The sequence below is a fragment of the Podarcis cretensis genome, assembly GCF_951804945.1.
Source record: "Podarcis cretensis genome assembly, chromosome: 2".
In the NCBI taxonomy this organism is placed as follows: Eukaryota; Metazoa; Chordata; class Lepidosauria; order Squamata; family Lacertidae; genus Podarcis; species Podarcis cretensis.
In genome coordinates this window covers 29,258,842-29,276,472 of record NC_137171.1, presented here as the reverse complement: position 1 = coordinate 29,276,472, position 17,631 = coordinate 29,258,842, and the positions used below count along the sequence as shown (strand labels likewise).

The 17,631-nt window shown below is 42.0% G+C and overlaps 1 protein-coding gene across 5 annotated transcripts in view; it reads left to right on the top strand.

Annotated features, from left to right (window-relative positions):
- The window catches only part of BAIAP2 (BAR/IMD domain containing adaptor protein 2), a 137,002-nt gene that overhangs the window by 40,985 nt on the left and 78,386 nt on the right, over positions 1-17,631 (top strand). For all 5 annotated transcript variants that reach the window (XR_013835808.1, XM_079965500.1, XM_079965503.1 and 2 more), the window contains exon 3: positions 3,070-3,156. Coding sequence is in view for 4 of the 5 variants with exons in the window: in XM_079965500.1 (XP_079821626.1) it covers positions 3,070-3,156 (87 nt within the window). In the remaining variant the exon portion in view is untranslated. The remainder of the gene's footprint in view (positions 1-3,069; positions 3,157-17,631) is intronic.

Here is a 17,631-nt window from a genome sequence, read left to right as displayed (position 1 = left end):
GTGCTGCAACTAAAAATAGATTTTTAAAAACGGAGGTTCTCAAACTTTCTATCACCAGGGCCTACTTAAGATGGCTGAAAACTACTGAGGCCCACCAGTTAAAAAATGGAGTTTGACATAACTAGTGGGCAGTTAATAACCTTGCTTTCTGCTGATGTTCAACCCATCTTTGAAAATGGCTAAATTCTTTGCCACAGCATTGTTCCTCAGTCTAAGTGCAGAGACTTGCTCTGGAGTTACCATGACAGCCTTCCCATTTTAGGCAGAATTTGCTGATCCAGCGCAGGGGTCAGCAAACTTTTTCAGCAGGGGGCTGGTCCACTGTCCCTCAGACCTTGTGGGGAACCGGACTGTATTTTGGGGGGGAAATGAACAAATCCCTATGCCCCACAAATAACCCAGAGATGCATTTTAAATAAAAGGACACATTCTACTCATGTAAAAACACGCTGATTCCCGGACCGTCCGCAGGCTGGATATAGAAGGCGATTGGGCTGCATCCAGCCCTCGGGCCTTAGGTTGCCTACCCATGGTCCAGAGGCTCCCTAAGTGGGGGCAGAGGGAGTCTTTTTCTTTTATATTTCCTCCTTCCCACTCCCATATGCTTGTGAGAAACTATTTTTAGTCATCATCTGTGATTCCTTCTCCCCTTCTTCTTTCACACTCGATTTGTACCATATTCAGCCCCCACCAACTTCCAGGTTTCTTTTCTACCTCCTCTATGGTCTGCTTACCTTCACTTATTCCTCCTACAATATCTTTCCTTTTGTACCTCCTCCTTTTCTGTTCCCAGTTTATTTACTATTCATAATTATAATAAATGCTAACCACGTACCTCTCACTTCCTTCATCTCTTCAACATGTCCTCCAGTCCTTTCCCTTTTATAGAAGGGAGACTTTTCTTGCCACCTGCCTGCTCCAAACTGCTCTTCCCCCAGCCACCCTTAATCACCATGCAGGTAGTTGCTGGTGCTGGTTTTGGTCCAAGCAAAAGACAATGGCACACCTAGGAGTTACAGGGTGGGCTGTGGCACTAAGGCCCACTTGAAAGTAGCCCAAGGCCCACTGGGTTGATCCTGGCACACTCTCTGAGAAATGCTGCTCCAAGACAAGGAAGTGGGTTAATACAGTATCCATTCTTGAGAACTAACTCCTGCAATCTGGTTTCGTTTGCTTCGGTTTTTGATAAATGCATTCTATCTGCAGATCTCAACTCTGTAATCTTAAAGGCCATTCCATTTTCTCCTGCTCTCTTGTCTCTTGATCTGTATCCTTATGAAACGCAAGCAGTTTAATCCAGTAGCACTTGCTAGAACATGTAGTTTTGCGGTGTTAAACAAAATCTATGCAATGTGTTCTTGTGATTAAGTGGAACCCCCTTCTTATCTGATTAAAGTGACGTGTGCAATTGGAATGTCAACAAACGAGCTAAAACGCTTGAGCTGCATTTGAAAGTCAAGTGATAGCTGGCTACTTAGTAAGATTTTTGGAGGCTTGATAAGCTAGTACAGTGGTAGCTCGGTTTTCGAACGTACAGTAATCAGTTCCGGAAGACGGTTCGAGTTCTGAAACGTTAAAAAACTGAAAACTCAACAGCCGACAGCTAGGCCTTAGGATCTTTTACTCAGTGGAAGCCACATGGTATGTTCGACTTCCAGGGCATGTTCGAAAACTTAAGCAACTTCCAGGGCATGTTCGAAAACTTAAGCAAAAACCGAAATGTTTGTCAACGGAGACGTTCGAAAACTGAGGTACCACTGTATTGTCAAAGATGTCTCTTCTCCCAGAATAAAAATTCAGGTTTATACCAAGATAGTGGTCTATAATCAGAATAACCTTCTCTAATCTTGCAGATTAGCCTAGGAGAAATAATGCAAGATCTTGATGCAGAGCCCATATTTAGGCTTTTGCATCTCTCCACCGTCCCACACCCAACCCCATAAGATTCTTGTGTTGTCCTATCCTGCTCTAAACACAATACCTGTTGCCCAAACTACCACTTTCTATGTTGCGTTCCACATTATTCATGTGTCAAAATTCCCTCCACTCTTTTAAGATCTGAATTAGCTCATGAGAGTTTTATCTGAATTATTATACAATGAAGCTTCTTTCATTTCAGTGACAAAAATTGTTATGTGACACAGGCTGAAAATTTCACCTTGATGTGGTAGTGTGTGTCCAAGAAGCTCTTATTGGAGTTTTGAACATTTCAGTATTAAGTCATATGGTCAAATCACTCCATAATGCTTGGAGGTTGTTTGGAGTGCAAAATTTGAAGCTCAGCTATAGAAGCTGGCTAGGGAGGGGTTGGACCCTTGGATTACAAAGGAATCAAAGTTGTGCTAAAGGAGGATAAGATTGCAGAGAAGCTGAATGAATTATTTGCATCTGTCTTCACAGTGGAAGATATAAGGGAGATCCCTGTGCCTGAATTAACTTTTGCAGGAAGGAAGTCTGAGGGACTGAAGGAAATAATGGTGACAAGAGACTAAGTTCTAGGCCTAACAGGCAAAATAAAAACTGACAAATTGCCAGGTCCAGGTGGCATCCATCCAAGAGTTCTCAAAGGAGTCAAATACGAAATTGTTGATCTTCTGACCAAAATAAGTTAGCTTGTTCCTAAGACCAGCCTCCATACCTAAGAGCTAGAAGGTAGCCAGTGTAACACCAGGTTTTTTTTACATAAAAAAGGGATCCAAGGGTTGGGTTCCTGGAGATTGCAGACTGGTTAAGTTAACGTCTGTCTTCAGAAAACTGGTGATGTATTGTTAAAGGTAAAATAACCAAGCATACAGAAGAACAAGCTTTTGCTAAAGCAGAGCCAGCATAGCTTTTGCAAAGCTAAGTCTTGTTTCACTAAGTTATTGGTGTTCTTTGATTCTGCCAGATTTTGGTGACAACACTAGCATTTAGATGGTGCAACAGGACTTGACAGCAGTTTATAGCTGGGAATTCCGTATTTAGCAAGTACATTCAAATAAATGAAACATTTTCTGTTGTGTTATCCCTGAAGCAACAATGGAGGTAAAAACGTACATGGCAATAATATACATGTGTTTCTATTTCTAGGTGTGACTTTTGCAGCAAAAGGATACTTTGATGCTCTGGTTAAAATGGGAGAATTGGCCAGTGAAAGCCAAGGATCTAAGGAACTAGGTAAGTCAAGTACCACACTCACTGCTGCCATGTGGCTCTCAAAGGCTGAAAAAAGGTAGCCACTTTGGTTAAAAGCTTGAGGTGATGTTTGCTAAAAAGGGAAGGATGAACTCACCACACCTCTTTGTCTTCTCTAGGGAAAGAGCAGCCCTCATTATTCATAGGGGGTGAGAGGAGTTCTAAAATATCTTCAGGTGTTGCCTGTGTATTGCTTAACGTGAGCTGTTACACCCCTTTCTCAAACATGCAGGTTTTGTATTCTTAGGTTACACTCTCCTGTGTTTATTGTTGGAATATGGATTCCGTAAATTATGCTTAAGTGACAGGATGGATGTTTATTTGCACATGAGATGCAAAATACCCTAATTCATTTCCATCTGTTTGAAGTGCATCCTGTTCAAGGCACTAGATATAAGACATTGGCATTTTAGAGTCAGAGGGGTTTTCCCCTCTGATCAGGACCATGATCATTGCAGGAAAAACATAAATGTGTCTGCAAAGGCAACCAAATTTTTGGCTCCACCAGCCAATCATGCTTGACATGACTTGATTGGGCATTCAAATAAAATTCCTTTATTTCACTGAGGCCCTTCTCTAAGGAAGCAGCTTTGGAACCAGGTTAACTGAAACACCTCTTGCACCTGTATGAACTGGCCTTCCCTTGAGATCAGTGCCAGAGGCCCTGCTTGCTGATGCACATTTCTTAAGTTCAGTTAGACTGGTAAGCAGTTTGGACAACATGCCAGTTAAGCATCTTTAATCATGGTTCGGTGTAGCGTTTGAGTTGAGCTAGTGTGAGCAATCCCCAGTATTTCATAAATGTGTTTACATTGCCTGAAATATCATAATTGCAGGTGCAGGAATATTTTTTCTCTCTGCAATAAACATTGTTTTATTGGTTTCATGCTGGTGAGTAGATCAAAAATAAAAATCCACTTTATGAAAAACAACAACATGGCAGTACTAGTTGTGGGCTAATATTGGGAGTCTTATGCAGTTTAATTTACGGTCTCTTGCAAAATTTTAAAACTGCTTGTGCAAGCCTTATGATAATACTCTAGTGCTATTATACATACATAATCTCTCCACAACTTGGTTCATAAGCACTCCTCTTACTTGGAAAAGGAAATGGGGTATTAATTGCCCCCCTAAACGATTTCCTTCATGCTTACCTAATCTAAAGATAGATGAAAGTAGTAGGCTGTCCTTTAACAAGACACATTTTTGCTTGTAGAGAAGTTTTAGCCTTCACTGCTGCAGAGTTAATCACAGAACTTACGCTAACGCCCTAACTTTGGTGGAACATTTTCCCCTTGAGGTTCAGCTCTCATTAACATCGGCTGTCATTTGGCACCAGCTGTAGACCTTCCTCTTCTGTCCAGCCTGTGGGTGAAGAGATCTTTGGCTTAGGCTAGGCAATTATAGTTCTTATTCTGATGAGAGTATTTGATGACTTGTTGTATTGTGCTTTGATTTTTGTATATTTAAAATACTGTCATCCACCCTGAGGTCTTTTGACAAACAGTGGTATATACATTATTTTTAAAAATAGCCAAAGTGCCCCCCGCCATTGCTTAAGCAATGACAACTCTGTCAGTTCCTGGGAACTGCAGGGTCACCTGTGAATAATAAACACTTAGGTTTTATTTCTGGGGAAGTGGCGCTTCTGATGGGCTGCCACAATAACACCTCTATGTTCCTTGCGATGTATAGATGTGGGGAAAATCTGTTTTTGGTTCTCTGTGAGTGTTACTTTTGATACATAGGTGGGACTCAGACAAATGCTAATAAAACACAGGGCCTGAATAGCCTGCTACCTGTGCATACTACACGGAGGTGTTTTTTTGGAAATGCAAGCATGTATCAGGACATGGCAGTTTCACACAAGCCCTGAAAAGTCAGACATCTTGCTAGATGTTTTGCTGTTCCAAGTAAATTCTTGTCAGCGTAATGAGAGTTTGTTTGGGTTTCTCTGCAGCCTTTCTAATCCCCATCAAGCAACCACCCACGTTTTAATTCCTTCCTTTTTGCTCCGTTTCCAAATTCCCCCTCCCCAATCAGTCTTAAGTAAATGTGCACAGCCTGCATGATTTGTACCGTAAAAGTAACAACACAGCCTTCTGGCTCCAATAAACTCTGGTTTGCTGAGTATTTGGGGAATCATCCTGAAGTGAAGGCTGTTAGGACTCTAAAAGTCTTTCCAAAACCTTAGCTAATCTGATATTCATATAATGTGCTCTATTTTGCCCCAAGTCAACAGCTCACTTGGGTTCAATTGCAGCCATGTCCACATAGACGGCATCCCCTGCACAGAGCAACAGAGCCAGTGTTGTTGTCATCTTGCCCTGAAGGAGCCCTTTATCTACTTAAATACACCCAGTAGAGAAAAATGCCAGTTCTGTGTCCTTTTGTGCTTGCCTTTTTATATGGAGTAAAGAATCTAAGTGTGTTGCTCTTTTCTGCCTTGAAGAAATCTGAGAGATAATGCATGGCTTGCCATTAGTTGCAGATCCTTGAAGGAACAGCAGATTTTACATTTTGCTCCAAGGCATAGCTGTAGAATTTGGGATGCTAGCTAGCTAGCTGCAGATTATTATTGTTATTATTATTTGCATGGTTCTGAAGTGCTGTGCTTGCTTAGGTTTGCATTCCTTCCAGCATACTTAAACATGTCAGACATTGTGCATGCTGAACTATTCTTGGGTTGTTGTTTTTTTGAGATTTTATTTAATATGGCTGCAATCCTTTGCCCACTTTGGAAGTAAGGATGCAGCAAAACCCCTGTATAACCTCGTTGCATATGAAAGACTGTGGATGTGTACCAGTCTTGTTTAATATATTAAGCCTTGAGATTGGTAAGTGATCTTGAAATACATTAGGGCCACAGTGACTATAGAAATTCCTACAGAAAGCCTACTTAGTTCAAGTGATTAGTCCTACTCATGTTGCTGCAAGTCAAGAGAGTAACATATCAAGCTTGTGAATTGATGGACTCAAGACACCCAACTTATTAAGTGCAATTTCTGTATTTAGAAAAATGTTGCGAAAAAATGCACATAGCTTCAGTAACTTAACCACTTTGTAGATTGTGTGTTTCCTGTTGCAGAACTTGTGGAACCCATCCTCTCCAAATTAAAGAAAATAAAAAGTTCATTCCTGCCATGGTTCAACATTGTGGGTGAAATCCAAATATGAAAGACTTTACAACTATCTACTACCATGGATTTAACCTCCACCCCCAATCAAGTGTGGGACCATAGTAGATTGTGGTTGCATTCACACATAATACTAAACCATTGTGTAGAATTATGAGGACAGCAAATTTAGGCTTTGATTTCTCCTGTCCTTCCTCTGGCACGTTGTGAGGATAAGTGTTTGGAAGTTTTCGTTTCAATTTAAGATTTACGACAGCTGCTTGTAATATCAGAAGCTGAACATTCTGGTTAATCTTAACTATGGTTTGTTGAAACAAGGCGACTTCAAAGCCTAGTTAATTAACCAGAGTTCAAGATTAATCAACGTTTAAGGATTTGGATGTAATACCAAACTGTGGTTAATCTAAAACAGAAGCATTGGAGGAACAGAAATGGGGAAAACTCATGAATCCAAGGCTCACCTTGGTCTTCGCCTTATAGCAATTGATCAAGGCCACTCTTTCTGCTTTGTGTTATGGGCCCTCTTTGGCTGGATAAGGATCTTGCTCATCACCAGGGAAATGATCCGTGTTGCATTTGGCTCTGTGGTATCTCCATGTGACACAAGCATAGTTCGGGGTTGATCACTTGGTGGCAATCAAGTCCAGCTGGTGCTAGTGGCCTCACCTTGGATGTCTCCAGGACACTCTCTGTTTTGCCTTAGTAGAGAAGAATGTGTTCACGATGTAGAGGTTGTGAAGAGTACAGTTCAAGCAGCTTTTGCCCATTCTTGTTCATGCTGCCAATACCAAAGTGGCCTGCGCAGTTGTCCTATGTGTGATGATCGTTCCCAACTCTGGTACTGAAATCTCTGGCGGGAAGAATTGTTCGCAGGCTGGGACCCTCCTGACAGCTTGGTCTAGTTCTGCGTAGAACTGGTCTTTGATATGTATGTACAGTATTGTGTTCCTATAATAACTCACTTCTTCCTAGTTTCATCTTGGTTTCAAATGCATATGATTCCTTGCATTCCTTGTCAGTTATATCTATTTTTGGGGAGGGGGCAAGAGACTATAATTCTGTGAAATTTGACAACTACTAAACTGTTCTTCTACAGAATACTTGCAACTGGGAAGAATGGGAGGGTGGCTTTTACTGAGCTGTAAATGGGGTAAGCTTGGCTACAGATGCAGTTATTTTTAGTTAGTTAAGATAATGACCTGATTACAAAACATGTCCTTTTAAAATTCCTTAGAGAAATCGGCCCATTGTCTCTTTCCTTTCGTCAAAGTCATGAACTTCAGTTGCTATGCTGCAACTCTTAATGTTGATGTTGTTGTCGTTACACAGGTTTGCTTGTTAGGGAGGACAGCAGATGGGTGGAAATGTTATAATGCCCACAAGTGAGTACCTGTGCTACAGTGTCTTACTAAATGCCTTGACAAATTCCTGGGAACTGAGTCACTTCGCTTAGGTGGAGCGTCAGAATTCTTTCCCTCTTGGTAGTCTCACTTAGCGTATTCTGCATCCTGCCACTACTATTACTGAGACAGGACAGGGGTGTGTGTTGATGTGGGGGCAGTTGAAACTACATCTTCAAAGGGAAATCTGGTATTTTCTTAGTTTCAACTTTCACTCCCGCTCCCCACCTTCTGTCTAGGTAAATATATCTGCACCTGTAAGCCAACCTTGCTCCATTTATAGCTCAGTAAAAGCTCCCTCTCTATTCTTCTTCTTGGCTACTGCAGGGACATGGAGATTTATTCAGAATAGACTTCCACTTTCCCTTCTGGCCTTTTAGGAGGTGACTTTCACTTCCATTACAATTTTCCAAGCAGATCATATAAATTGAAGAAATTGAGATGTATGAAGAAAACAATTGACAGTGACTCTGTGGGGGTTTTTTTGGGGGGGGGGTTGGGGAGTGGGGAACACTTAGGGATCATCCAGACTTCTACTTGTCCTGCAGCTTTCACCCAGGAAAACCCGCTCTTTAGTGCTGAATTGAACCAAACGTCAATTGGGTTTTCTGACAATTGATGTTTGCTCTGATGCAGTGGTAAAGATTGTCCCCCGTCCTGTCCCCCCGGGGAAAGTGTTGGAGCAAACAGGAAACTGCTTGGATCCATGACTTGGAGGAGATGATTTGTTTAATATGCATTTGCCTTGTTAACAATCATGCTTCCGTTACAATTTATTAAGCCTGCAGCAATTTAATCATATGAAGAGAGAAAATGGCTGGATTTAAGTTGGACAAAAGGGTATCCTCAGTTGAGGAAGTGGGGCAAAGAAGAGGACAAATGCCCAAGGATGGTTCCATTTCCCCACCCCACCCCAATTTTTTTTTTAATGAATATCTAAGTTAAGAGAAGAGGAAAACTAAGATAAGATTTGGTGGTCCAACCTACTGGCAGAAGTGTCAAAACAAAACAAAACAAGAGCAGAGCTCCAAGCAAAACAAAACAAAGTTGTGCTTGGCTGAGATCTGGGAGCATGATCTGGGTGGCTCCCTGCTAACCCAGTTGGGTCCTCCCAGGTAACTAGCTTCAGCACCATCACAGAGGGCCAGCTGTGTGTGTCATGGCCATCCATAAAAATTCCGCTTTCCTTGCTAGGAAACCAGTCTGCAATAGGTATATCAGAACTGTCCAGACTGCACCTCCCTCCAAGTCAGTTTTTGCATTTTCAGCTTGAAATGTGTGGCAGCTGCTTGTTAGTGCTGTGGATGGCAATACTAAAAGTTGCTGAAGCCTACATGTTCAGGAAGCTTTGCTATGGTTTCCTACTCTAAAGGTTCCTTTGGGGAAAAAACATTTGAAGGCAGCTATCTCAGATGTGAAATTTAATGCAAAGGTTCACTGCCAAACTCTCTTTTCTGGCAGTACTCCTGTCTCTTTTTCACAGTTGTGACACAGGCAAATTGAACAGGTAAAAGCCCTTTTCTGGCATCCTGATGCTACAGCTAAAATTTTATCGGTTGAATTCCTTGCATTTTAAAAATACAAACAGATTGGGTAGCTGGTGGAAGTTGGCTGGTCTACATATTTAGTGTCTAAGAAGTATCTCGGGTGAGTGGGAAGGAAGGGTGTACAGTCCCTACATTTCTGAGCAGGCTGCAGGTAGAGGGGAAACTCAAAAATAATTTCAGCATAAAAGGATTAGCTAAATTCTGGTGGGTTTCGATTTTATCTAGAAGAATGCTGACATTCATTTGGAAATGAGTTAATATGAAATGTCAGCATGCATTTGCTTCTGGCAAACATTCAGCATAAAAGTTATGGCATATTAAGCTCGCTGCAGAAACTTCCCGCATGCTCCTTTTTTACCTAGGTAGGTCCAGGTTGAATCAAGGGTGTAAAAACCCTCCTGAACCCCTCAAACTTAGAAAGATCAGGAGATGTGAAACTGTTGGGCGACTATTTTAGCAGTAGTTGTGCAAATATTTTACCTATCGCTTTTTTGTGATAGATGCTGCACGGCAGCTTGTGTAGAGAGAGCAGTTCCTTCTGAGCATGGAAAAACTTACATGGTGCCTGTCATTGCCTTTGACCCAGATTGGAAGCCCTTTTGTAAGTGCTTCTTTTGAATCCTCCTCCGGGGGGATTAATAAATCTCTTAATTGGATTTGTACTTGTCTCAGGTATCTGCTTTCTGTGGCAGCAGGAACAGTGTGGTGATAAACACGGTGAATGCGTAAAGGTCATTTGTCTGAGTAAGGGAGTTAATATGACAACAGATGTATAACAGACTAGGGACATGTGCTTATTTGAGCGGACTAATGTCGATTACAGTGACCTGTGTTACGCTGTTCAGAAATTGCCGAACAGATAAATTTGCATTCCCATCTCAGAATTACACACAAGGGAAGCCAAGTCTTGGGGAAAACTGCTTATCTTCTTGTTCAAAAGGTAGCTAACATTAGAAGTGTTTCAGGAGCTGAAAGGCTGCAGCTGGCTAGCAATTTTCTACATGTGTAACTTGCATACGATTCCAGCGAATGTGGCAAATGCCATGAAAGAGAGCTGGGAAGTCACATCGCGTTCTGTTACATGGCTTTGAAATTCTTTGTTCCGGAGGTGGAAAGACAGGCAAGAGACTCTTATCAAAGATCTGGTTCACACATACAAACCCATAAGCTTAGGTTCCCTATACAGTCCCTCCCATAGGGAAAACCCCTCTGTGAACCTGCCTGTCTATTTGATGCTGGAAAGATGAAACAGTCTACCCTAAGACCTCTGTTAAAGGAAGTGGGAGGAGACAATGGTTAAGTGTTGGAAAGTTTTGATGAGACGGTATAATCAACCAGCATTTTGTATATTCCAGTAAAATACCACAGGATTCTCAGAGGAGAGCGCATTGCAGAAAAATGTATTTTATAGCAGTGCACTCAGGTAGGGTTAGATTGCCAGCCGCTGTGTGATGTGCCATCTGCTGCTGCCAGGACATGTGCAGGCATTAATCTGAATTAGATCTGGATTAAAGGCCCCATGCGGAGTCCATCATTGGAAACATGTACCGTATTTTTCTGTGTATAAGACTCCCCCTATTTTGGGGGACTTGAAATTAAGAAAATGGGGGTGGGGGTGGAGATTGCCAAGAGTTGTTAAGCTTTTTGGGGGGAGGATTGCTCAGAGTTGTTGAGCTTTTTTTGGTGGGGGTTGCCTAAAATCACTCACCCACCTGATCAACGCTGACAGTACCACGTGCTACGAAAGGCACCAATTGCCTGCTCACTGCCAGCAGCTGCCAATCGCCCGCCCAGTTGCCACAGCGCCAGCCTATCAACATCAGCCCTTGCCACAGCAACCAATCACACACCCTATTGTTGCTGACAATCTCCTGCTCGCTGCAGCAACCAATCCCCAGTCTACTCTCTGCACTCTCCGTATATAAGACGACCCCAAACATTATACAGTGGTACCTCAGGTTACAGACGCTTCAGGTTACAGACTCTGCTAACCCAGAAATAGTACCTTGGGTTAAGAATTTTGCTTCAGGATGAGAACAGAAATCACACGATGGTGGTGTGGCGGCAGTGGGAGGCCCCATTAGCTAAAGTGGTACCTCAGGTTAAGAACAGTTTCAGGTTAAGAACAGACCTCCAGAACGAATTAAGTTCTTAACCCGAGGTACCACTGTATATAATTTTTTTAAAAATAAACATCTTATACACAGAAAAATACGGTACTCTTAATAGAGAAGGAATGCCCTTGCCACAAAACTAACTTCAAGCTGCGTTCTGGGACAACTTCCCTGGCCCCCTTTTAGCTTGTCACTATAGGGACATATGACTCTTCCCTCTTATTGCATCATATCAAAGTAAACATTTATATGCACAAGTGAAAACAGTGGCTTCCATACAAAGCTATGCATTTGCAAACTAGTGTACAATCAACACGTACCCCACATTTAATAGTCAGTTCCTGATCGAAAAGCAATAAAGATTGTCATTTTTTCAGTGTATGTAATCAGAGGTTTCTGTTTCAGTTGAGGGTCTTGGTTGAGCTAGTCTCTCCTCTTTGTTGTATCACCTCTGCACAATGCTGGCAGGGAAACAAACAAGAAGGCGAGGAAAGAGAAACTGAAGAATCCTGAAGTAACTTGAGAGCTGGAATATTGAAGATGCAGCGCTTTCACCTTGCTCAGAAGATAGCTGGCAATTCTGTGTTTTAAGAATCTGCGTGACTCCTAGATGGGTAGCTACAGCTTCTCCCATCCAATAGTTTGGAAGGAAGCCAAGGAATAGCTGTGGTCCTGGGAAAACACAACAGGTGAAGAAGCTTTGTGTTTTTTTAAGAAACTTAGTTCCTGACACTGAAGACTTAATTGGCAGGTTCTGAGAATATTTGCTCTGAGTTCTTTGGATTCAACAAAACTGCTTTTGTTGAATGCATGAACTGCTTTTTTAATTTAAAGCACATCAGGCTCCTACTTTCCTGCATTTCAAAATGCTGCTATGATTCATTTATAACTGCTTGGAATTGTAAAAATGAAAAGTGGCCTAGAAATATTTTAAAATTAAATTAAACAAGGTGATTACTGCTAGAGATAACCTGCAAAACAGAAGTAGTTGTTTTAGTAAAATTTATCTAGACAGCTTAGGTTTGAAGCAAATAGTATTGATCACATCTTGGAAGGGGTTAGTCATGGAAACTTCTCTTTAGATTGAATGTTCCCTGCCTTTTCTTCTTGTTATGAAACTGGCTGTACATGGGTGGCGCTATACAAATAATAACTCATGGATTAGTTCTAAGGAGTGCCTGGGATCTGGTGTCAAGTGTTGACAAACCACCTGGAAACAGTGACTGAGACACTATCAAAATATGCATGCGAGTGGGAAATCGCCCTGAGAATTCAACAATAGCTGGGCACTGCCAGCCGTAGAATCCTTGAGCTCTTTTTATAATAACCGTTGTTTTGAAGACAAACTCTAAAAGTTAAATTTCTCAACTGCAGACAAAGCCTCTGTTTCTGTTTAGTTAAAAGTCCTACGATTGAAAGTACGGTTGAAAAGGTGACACCCAACCTTCTGTCAACAAATGTATTGTTCCTGAATAGGTTTTGAATGTGTATGATAGAGATTGTTCTGTCAACAGGTTAAGCTTGCTGGTAGGGTGTTTCTGCTAAGGGGGCAGATCCTGTGAACTAGAGATGGGAGCTGAAAGGATTCTCAGAACCAGATTATGTGCTTGTGTCTCTTTCTCCCTTCTCCCTGCACCCCCACTTCTGACCCTTTCAGTGGCTATTCCAGCTTTTTGGCACAGCAGACTTCTGCTGGCTGGCTGCCACTAAACCTCTATGCTATCCTGTACCTGTTAATTAGTTCTTTACCCTCGAAAGAATCACTGCCTTTCCCCTGTGTTAAGTTGCCTGGGTAATTGGGCATTAGAGACCTGCTGATACAAGCAATCCTTTCAACATCTTTTTTGGAGAACAGTAGCTTCGTAGAATCAAAGAGATGCTCCTTGATGTATAGATCTTCTTAAACATGCAGTTGGTAAAAAATGGAGTCTATTAACCTCTCATTTTAAATGTATGCACTTTTCCTTGATATTTCTTCAAATGCATTTGAGAAAGCTTTGATCTAGCCCACAGCTGCTTTTCAAATTTTAGAGGATGAGCTTGTTAAATGTTGCTTGAAACTTGTTTATTTTGAATTTGTCCTCATATGAATCTCCTAGGCTATATATTCAGCTGCTGGGGCCCCCTATTGTCTGGCCCATTGATAAGATATGGTAAGTTGGAAGATAAACAAGGCCCTTTCAGTGGCGGCGCTTCTCTCTTTAGAATTCACTCACACAGGAAATACATGTGGTCACATATTTTTTTTTTTTGGGGGGGGGGGGAAATTCTTAAAACATTTTTATTTCAGTCCACATTTTATTCACCAGTGTTATAAATTAATTGCTAATGTTAAGTTTTAAAGCAATGGGATGTAGTTTAATCTTTTGCGCACTGGAGCAAAATGTTTGTCATGGTTGAGTGTTAGCATAATAACTCCAGCAAATTCGTGATTTCAGGTGGAGGCAAGCAATCTCCAGAATCTGGAAGTGAGCTTTTAGCTGACAGGTAGATAACCTGGGGGCTGCCTGTGGCACCTGACCTAATTTTATGTGGCCACAGAAGTGTCCTGAAACCGTCTCACTTTTCTATCCCATCACATTCCCTTCCTGTTCATTTCCTCCTTAGTTATGTCCATGGACAGCCATATTTAGATGTTTGTGGCATAGCAACCAATGCTTATGCAGTAAACCATTTTGTTCTGTACTAGAGAGGGAGCAGCTTTCCATTTGATTGGAGGCTGGGTGTTCTTTATGGGCAACTGCAAACAATTGCTGCTGAGGAAAAGTCCTGCTGAGACCCACTTTCATTTTTCTAGATTCGAGTTCTAGCCTTAAGGATGCTACCCTTGAGGCGGCAGAAGAACGTCAACAAGGGAATTGTTCTGCTGCACACACACACAAATACACTACAGCAGGGATGTCCAACAGGTCGATCACGATCCCCTGGGTCCCTTTACTTAGGTTGGTAAAATTGAATCCTGCCCTGCCCCTTTGCCTCGCCCTCCACTGTTACATGATCTGCAGAAGGGAAGACTGAAATTTACTCAGTGATTTACCCCCAGCAATTTGTTGGTGAGTGGTTGTTACTCCTTCCCCACTAAAACCCTTAAAAAAAAACCTTTGACCTGAACCCCCCTGTAAGTAGATCGCAGTCTCTTGGGAATTGGCCACCCCTGCACTACAGGAACGCTACCATTTGTGTTAAGTATCCACCACTGTGTGGTTACATAATGATGTTTCTGTCATCTCTTGTTTGTCTTGTCCACAGCAGCAGTTTTTCATGCAGTTTTGCTGATGTTGACTGTACGCTCAGCTGTCACTGTCTTTTTCTTCACTTGTTGGATTTCTCATGCAGAATCATAGATTTTGTTAAAAGAGGTGCAGGAATGTGTGACAAGGCAAGAGAGGGTAGCATATATTTTGCACATTTCAGGGAAAAAACCATTTGGTACCTGTGAGCTTCCACAGTATATGAAATTGCCCTTAGCATGCATAGGTGGATAAGCATAGTTTATAGTTTTTGCTGATCAAAACATCGATTGCGGCATTGTAGTAGTGTTATATTTGTGTGTGCTGCTTTTGTTTTCCTGAACCTTTAGATCTGACTAGCCTCATGAATATTGAAAACTTTTTCCAAAACTTTTTATACTACTTGTTGAAAATATAATTGATCTTCATGCACAAGTCCAATAATTACAATATTTAAGTCAATTTGCCTTCGTTTATTTTTTATTTTTTTAAAAAATGCATTAAAATGTCAAAAGCTCTAAAGTATTGCTGATTTGCTTTATAGAGGCTCTTCAGCTCTATAAATTAGGACATGATTACATCCGATTGCACGTGAACTGAAATCCAAGTTGGGAATAAGCCTTTGGGACGATTTTAAAGTATCCTGGAAAATAAGATTCGTTTGCAATATTTATATCCTGCCCTTCACTCAAGGTTTCAGGGTAGGTCATCACAAAATGCAATATACAATAAGTAATACTGAATGCTTATCTCCAATAACCTTTTATTTGTAACCTGCCCACCTTTGACTTGTGCCTATTTGCTCCTCCCCATCCATACAAATTGTGTCTGGACAAAGACACTTCTTCTAAAGATCGAAGTTGACTTCTCATATGTGCATTTATGTGAAAGGGATGTTACATGTATGTATCTAAACCAGGCTTCCTCAAACTCGGCCCTCCAGATGTTTTAAGACTACAATTCCCATCATCCCTGGCCACTGGTCCTGCTAGCTAGGGATCATGGGAGTTGTAGGCCAAAAACATCTGGAGGGCCGGGTTTGAGAAAGCCTGGTCTAAACCTACATGCGTGTCCGGCACTAATGTGTATTCATACATGTTCATAAGCTAAGAGGTTTAGGATCTTTTGCTAGAGTTATAACATGCATCCATTATGAATATATGTTTAACCCCATAACCTTACGCCCACAAAAGGAATAAAGAAAGCTGGATTTATTATATGAAATGGAAGTGACGGAATATATAAATGATGATTCAGGCAGCAAGAATACAATTTAAGCAAGTGGCAAATCCTGCAAAACATACACACCTTGATCTAAAGAGTGAAAGAATCCCTAGCTATTCTCTTAAGCCTACATAAAAGTGAGTGTGGCAGTTTTGCCACAGAACTCACACTGATAGCAAGTTAAGAAATGGAGAAGGTGGGGGAGGGTATATACCTGTCCTTAAAGCAAAGTCTGTGTGAGTTCACTGAGAGCGCTGAGTAAATGTATTTGTTGGAGTTTGGAAAAAGCTAACTAGCTACAGTGGTACCTCAGGTTACATATGCTTCAGGTTGCAGACTCAGCTAACCCAGAAATAATACCTCGGGTTAAGAACTTTGCTTCAGGATGAGAACAGAAATCGTGCTCCGGTGGTGTGGCAGCAGCAGGAGGCCCCATTAACTAAAGTGATGCTTCAGGTTAAGAACAGTTTCAGGTTAAGAATGGACCTCTGGAACGAATTAAGTACGTAACCAGAGGTACCACTGTATTGAACTTTTAGGGGGTCTGTACTAATTTTAGCCAATTCATTCTAATGGAGAAGAGAAGGTGCTTTGAGAGAGTACTTCTGAGAAGTTCCATAGTTTTTGCACTGTTTATTTTATCCCAGTTTCCTGCCTACCTCCCATTCCATTCATTTTGCTTAATAAAAGGTTGAAAGCAGGTGATCCCAGTGAGCAGTGCCTAAAAACTGTCTATCCTTGTCTGCCTCATGTCTCCAAGTGATCCCACCACCATTTCGATGGCATTCATTCAGAAGCTAAGTAGATTTTAAGGGTAGCTAGATTTACATGAAGGGACGCAGATGGCGCTGTGGGTTAAAGCCTCAGCGCCTAGGGCTTGCCGATCGAAAGGTCGGCGGTTCGAATCCCTGCGGCGGGGTGCGCTCCTGCTGCTCGGTCCCAGCGCCTGCCAACCTAGCAGTTCGAAAGCACCTCCGGGTGCAAGTAGATAAATAGGGACCGCTTACCAGCGGGAAGGTAAACGGCGTTTCCGTGTGCGGCTCTGGCTCTGGCTCTGGCTCTGGCCAGAGCAGCGATGTCACGCTGGCCACGTGACCCGGAAGTGTCTCCGGACAGCGCTGGCCCCTGGCCTCTTAAGTGAGATGGGCGCACAACCCCAGAGTCTGTCAAGACTGGCCCGTACGGGCAGGGGTACCTTTACCTTTACCTTTAGATTTACATGGGCTGACCTTTATGCAAGGTATTAGAAGCTCAGGATGTTCCCTGAATGGCTTTCAGGACACGTGGGCTGGCTCCAGTGTTTAGCAAGTTCGTGTCATATTTAAGTTAAGTTATGTCAACCTTTTCTCATGCATCTATAGTAATAAACCTCAGAAGAAGTTCAGAATGACACACACCTGTTCACAGGGAGAGAAGGGGCTGTTCTGTGCTGGTACATATAGCAAGGGATGGTAGCAGAGCCAGCCCAAGGCTTTCTACTACCTGAAGGTAGCAACAAGATGGCACTTCTCACTTTTTTAATACTGGCAACAAGAGAGGGTTGTCCACCACTCAGAGAAGATCCAAGCTACTCTGAAAGCTTTGTGGTCCTTTTGAGAAGAAACAGCAATGGAATTAAAGGAGTTGTATGACTTTTTGTACAACAAGGAGGCTTCTGCCATGGTCAAAATAGATGGAGAGAAAGATATCGTAAGCCCATAAGCTTCCCAGAGAACAAGTTGCTGAATGAAGTCAAGAAAACTGTACTAAGTTTTGGAGCCAGCAGACAGATTGCAGCATGGTTGAGGAACCTATAACCCTCCAAA